Raw genomic sequence first — 6,000 nt, 5'->3', positions numbered from 1 at the left:
TGGAGTGATATTTGTTCTATATTTTTAATATCTTTTTCCCCTTTTGAATTCATCTGTTGCTCATCCTTGTACAGCTTTTTAATCCGTGTTCTTGTTACTCCTTCTGCATATGTTTGTTTGTTTGTTTTACCGATATCGTAATAATGTTGTTTATATAGTAAACAAAATGTGATACATAGTTTTTAATAAAGTATTGTTGAATGAAAGTGAAAAAAACCCAGATATAAACATTTCGAAATATAATATGATATTATATTAAGTACTTAACTTACAGCTGTGCATTGTAATATAAATAATAAATTTACCACGTAGCAAGAACTCTGTCATGTTATCATTGAAATTCATAAGATACTATTCATATAGAAAAGATACATGTACAAACAGTCGGTAAAATCTTGTAAGCGATAGTTACATTAATGTATAATATCTTTTATTATATATAGGCATTTATAAAATATTTCTATTGATCAAAAAAGTCCTATCAGCAATTCTAAAGTTTTTATTTCATGTTTACGAATTAAATGTTCTTAAGTTAAAATGACGTAGAGATGTTTAGATATTTTTGCCACCTTATTACATAAAGAGATAATTTTCCATTGATTAATTATATAGGAAAACTGTCTGAATAGACGGTTCCGAGCACTAGTGTGCGTATCCAGCACGTCCAAGATCAACGCTTACAAATGTTCTTGACCTAAAGACCGGTATATTAGTTTGCCTTAGATAGCTGTTCCAACTCCGGTCGGTCCATTCGGAATATATTCCAGTTCTCCTTGGCAGTGACGTCCCATGCTCCTCGTGACTTGTAGAAATCTATAGATGGTTTGTTCCAGTTGAGGACCACCCACTGCATCCTCTGACAATCCTTTTCTACACCAACCTAACTCAAACAGAGAATCGATATCAATACAATTATATCGATGCAAAAAGTAATCTCACAAATTATATTCACGTAATTTTCAGAAATGAAACAGGCAATGCTATTTTGTTTACTTGTTCAGCGTCGTGTTTAATGTCGGCAACTACAATATAACAAGGCAATTGATTGTGGAACAATCATAGTTTCAATAAATTAGGTCACAGTTACCTTCATTCATTAAAAGGCGTTCCGCAATCTCTATATATACCTCCTTACCAAATTTTTTAACAGATTGAAGAGAAAATGAAATCGACTGTATGCCTGAGATTTATACATTTTGGACAAAAGCGAAGACAGAATATATACACATAGTGCAAACACATAGCCTCCTACAGTAGTGCTAGTTGAAAACTCAACTCATTTACCCCTAAAAACACATTTGAACTCTTCCTTTTCAAAAGTTGGAATAGTTCATTATGAAATTACAGGGTGAATGCATTGAAGTTATATTCAGAATGTCAAATGAATCACAGAAAAAGATTAAAAAGCCAGATTGTACCTGTGTTACTGCTTGAAAAAGTTTGGTGCCTGTGCCACGCCCCCTGTAGGTCGGTGACATGTACAAATCCTCGAGGTACATGACACGCCCCTCCCACGTGGAGTAGGTGAAGTAGTACAGGGCGTACCCCCACAGGAAAGCTTTGCCTTCTGGAGCTGCAACGATTTTTATCAGCTCGGATAATTATGCTTTTAGGATTATCATTTAAGGATCCCTGTTCCATTACGAAAAACCGTAACTGTATTTTAGAACTGTTTTCCCGCCATAACTACAGCTTTCACACATAATTTCGGAAAAAGAAAAACATACCTTACAGGACTATTAAATTTAAAAAAAAATGTAAGATGAAAGATACAAAATGTAAATCAACAACAGCGTTAGGTGTTTAAAATATCAGCGCTGCTATACATGTGTACTAAATGTAGGATTCGAACCCTGAACTTCAAAACGTTATACTGTCGCTCTAACTACATGTAACTGCGCTATCTGGCCCAACTCACGCTACAGTTACTGGTTACGGTATACGTAAATACCACAAAACTTCAGTGGAACTCTCTAGTGATCTGCCTGCAGTGGAACAGGGACTCTTAAGTATCGGCGGTAGAAATGGGTAAACAAACAGTTCGTATGCCAAGAGACCCGTGTGTTTGGTTTTAACTAGTAAAGGGTTAGAGATTGAAAAAAACAAATATCCCAACTATTGCAATGTTCTTCTTTCTCAACAGCGGACAAAGAAGAAAGTTTCTGATTCTGGGAGGGTTCCTACGACATACGTATACATTATATAGAGAATAATACACGCCTTTTTCCATATCGGCCCGCGGGCTGATATTGCAGTCTCGGGTTGATACTGGGTGTGATATGGAAAAAGGCGTGTTTTATTCTGTTTATTACATACTTACTAATAAAAACTACTATCTTATGATTTATTTTCATTTTTGAAATATTGAAAAATGATTTTTTTTTCCGAATGGGGTGTGATATGGGTTTTGCGGGCTGATATGGGTTTTGGGGTGTGATACGGCGGGGGCTGATACGGGTTTTGGGGTGTGATACGGCGAGGGCTGATATGGGTTAGAGCAATTGTGTCGTATCGCATATTCAAAAAAAAAACGTATTTATTAGTAAGTATGTAATAAATACTCGTATTATATGCATTGATTTCTTTCCCTATAATGTATATATGTAGTGTTAACCCGCCGTACTTTATGCCTATGAGCAATGTAACCATTGTTACAAAATGGTAAGTCATACTAATAATTGATTCTAAATAATGTAACTTTAGTAATAATTGTTACAAAATAGCACATGCTCAGTATTATGATGGACCTAACAATTATACACATACTTATAAAACTGACAGACATTAGCTGTAATTTGCACGCTATAAATGTCTTCCTTTTCGATTTTTTTTTCTACGGGAGATAACTATTAAGCCAACATTTGGTTCTTTATACAATAAAATTATTAATTAAAAAAAAATGTCTTTTCTACTGAACCGTGCTATCCTGCATGAATAAAGAAAGCTTAGCAGAAAAGAAAAAAAATATTTCAAAACTTTATTTGTTTGTTTGTTTGATATGGTTTTACGTCCTGGTGACAGCCAGAATTGAATGAGGAGGGTTGCCTAGGGAGACACCGTCGTAAAGTAAAAGTAGCTCAGAGAGAATAGAAAAAAGATCCGAAGTGTTGTAATAATGGCAGCAGATCAATGCTGGTCTCTCCCATATTCTCTAAGTAGGAAAATACGCTATATTCCGATCGGGCCCCACATCAGTCGCCTCCTACAGCATGTATGATATACAGCAGGCCTTCTCTTTCCCTTTCCCTGGACATACATGAGCTATGCCGTTGGTTAGTCCTTTGTCATGTTATTCTGACAGCGGGCTCTAGACTATACAAGACTAGTATGACTAAGAAACTAAGCAAAAATGTAAGATGTGTAAGTGAGGGAAGTAGGTTTTTGAAGTGTTGTAACTTAAGCATTAGCTTATTTTTTTGCGTTGTATGTGTCCTCCTGAAGGGCACATGGTAGAACCCGCAATCCCCTATTCCACAGGAGGTTTCATAAATATTATTATTGCAAGGGGAACCGCAGATCAACTGTGGTTTCTTTTATGTCCTGTAAGTAGAAAACAGCGAAGAAAACCCCCCATGTTGCAAAGGACCTCCCATTAATCGGCTCTGACGACATACATTTGGATCATGCAGGGGTTTATTTCAAAACACAGTCTATTAATTTTCTACCTAGTCTTCAATTCATATTTGCAATCAAAGTAAAGTATCATATAACCAACTCTATCATTAATGACAATATTATAACCTTTTAAAGCCACAAATAAGTTTAATGGTATCTTACTTTTCGCAGTAGTATCCTCAACAACAAGACAATGGAAAAATTTCTGCTCGCCGAAACCATCTCTTCTCAGCTCTGTAAGGGGGAAAGTTTAAATGATAATGTACAGACTTATTCAACAACAATCATGAAACCAGTGTTTACAACTTATGCCAATAACTCTTGTTGGCCCGGGGGTTAGCGCGCGGGGAGGGGGGGTGTCTTACTGTGGTAGGAAACCAGAGTACCTGGAGAAAACCCACGTAGTCGGGCAGGTGACCCATACCTTTTCAAGTCCGATCGAACCCCGGCCGCCTTGGTGAAAGGCAAGTGTGCTATCCACTGCGCCACCCGTTCACCCTCATTTTACTTTATAGCTTATTTCCCCTTAGTATGAGAACATGGGATCAGACACTCTAGAGATGGGGATCAGTCTCGATCGACAGGAACCCTACTGGTGCTATCACCATTCGCGCGTTCATTGTTTTGATAAAAACCACACAATAAAAACAAAAACATGTGTCACACACATGCTTCCATCGTCATCGTCATCACTTCTGTGTAACAACTTTATCTGTATCATTGACGCCAGACCGTACGTCGTATTCGTGTTGTGATTTGTTGACAACATTTAAGACTTTCTATTCTATGAAAAATAATTTAATTTTTAAGGGGTTTTATTGCAAAAATAAAGTAGTAGAGAGGTACTTAAGTGCTCCTCGGCATCTCACACAATCAGGCAAAAACAGTAAGCATACTTTCAATAGTCATCTTCACTTGCTCCGGCATATTTTCGTAGACAGCTAATTCCTGCAACAGACGATACATTTTTATAATTTTTGCTAAAAATTCACAAATGGTTTACGCTAAAAAACCTTGTTATACTACCACCATTTATCGTTATAAGGGGTGGGGTGGGGTTGCAATACATTGATGTAATAAAGAATTCTTAAGAAAACGAGAAAAAGGGACTTTGAAATATGTTGGCAGTAAACGAGTTGGAAAATTAAACGAGGGGCATTAGATCTAAACTTTACTGTATATCATTTAGTGGTATTTTTTTCTTTCTATTCCATGGTAGTTAACATGTCTTTTGTATCTCAGCATACGTTTCCGTATACTTTTGATACAATGAACCTACTCTATACGACGGTATATATACTGGTTTAATACAGATCGTCAACGCAAGGCATCTGATGGTACATAATTTGGCATTAGACGGGAAAATCTAACCACATTTTAAAGACCACAGAATGAATATGAATTATTTGTGGTTCAATAATTTATTTTAAAGAGACATACAACACTTAATACATCATCGGTGCCAGTGGTAAGTTACGCCCACTTTTTGCTCTGTGCAGAGAGGGACATACAATGTATGCATGTATATGTGTCGCTATTTACCCCGGTCCTTAAATAAAAGGTCATGTTTTTGTGTAGTCACCGTGTACCTAACGGAGTTGCCCTGATATAAAGCAAGCACGTGTCTACAGTCCGTAGCTAGTTACTAATTAACGTACCTGTATCAGCCGGAGGATCTCCTCACAATCACCCTCTACAGCTGGTCTCATGTTGTAGTCCGCCATTCTAAATGTTGATTGTAGATAAAATTATGTCCTGTCCTTTCCGATCAGCTTGACCTACTTAGAGGGTATATCAGTACATGTACACTGTACCTGACCCAGAATTTCTCAACTGCATTTTACTACTAGCTTATCTCCCCATAGTTTAGAACTTATAGGATCAGACGCCCAAGTGATCATTTTTCTGTTCATAATAATTGTATATCTATATCATATTCTAGAGACGGGGGGGGCACGTCTACACTTGTACAGGTCTGTATACAATAAACCCTCCCTTATATTACCGATACCCTAAGTCTCTATCGAGATGATGGCAGTCACACTTGACGATACGACGTGTTAAGGGTATACTATAAAACATGGTCTTGTTTGGTCTAATTTGTCTAGTCCCAAATTTATAGCTTGCCTCTTCTAACTCTTCTGATCAAATGCTCAAAGGTATCACGTTTTTGCAGTTTGTTGCTGATTTTGATATTCATCCTATGAGTATTACAGTGTCTTTTTAATGTCAACATATGTATGTGTTTGTGGCCAGGAGAAGAGACTGCATTTTATATCAGAAGACTACTCATAAAGAAATAATAGGTAGGTTTTAACTTAAATGGTCAAACGGCTCCAAAAACGTTCTCCTAGAAGAACTTAGTTTCTATCAAATAACCAATTT

At 36.8% G+C, this 6,000-nt stretch overlaps 1 protein-coding gene across 1 annotated transcript; it reads right to left on the bottom strand.

The window, feature by feature from the left end:
- Positions 1-272: 272 nt before the first annotated feature.
- LOC110458385 (diamine acetyltransferase 2-like) lies at positions 273-5,555 on the bottom strand. Its single transcript, XM_021510055.1, has 5 exons — positions 5,274-5,555; positions 4,512-4,563; positions 3,778-3,849; positions 1,419-1,573; positions 273-880 (listed from the first exon to the last, which is right to left on the bottom strand). The coding sequence occupies exons 1-5, from the start codon at positions 5,337-5,339 to the stop codon at positions 710-712; spliced, it is 516 nt and encodes a 171-aa protein (XP_021365730.1). The 5' UTR covers positions 5,340-5,555; the 3' UTR covers positions 273-709.
- Between the last annotated feature and the right edge of the window lie 445 nt (positions 5,556-6,000).

Source organism: Mizuhopecten yessoensis, unplaced genomic scaffold (genome assembly GCF_002113885.1).
Source record: "Mizuhopecten yessoensis strain PY_sf001 unplaced genomic scaffold, ASM211388v2 scaffold9561, whole genome shotgun sequence".
NCBI classification, from domain to species: Eukaryota; Metazoa; Mollusca; class Bivalvia; order Pectinida; family Pectinidae; genus Mizuhopecten; species Mizuhopecten yessoensis.
The sequence above is the reverse complement of the archived record's forward strand: the minus strand, read 5'-3'. Positions and strand labels throughout refer to the sequence as shown.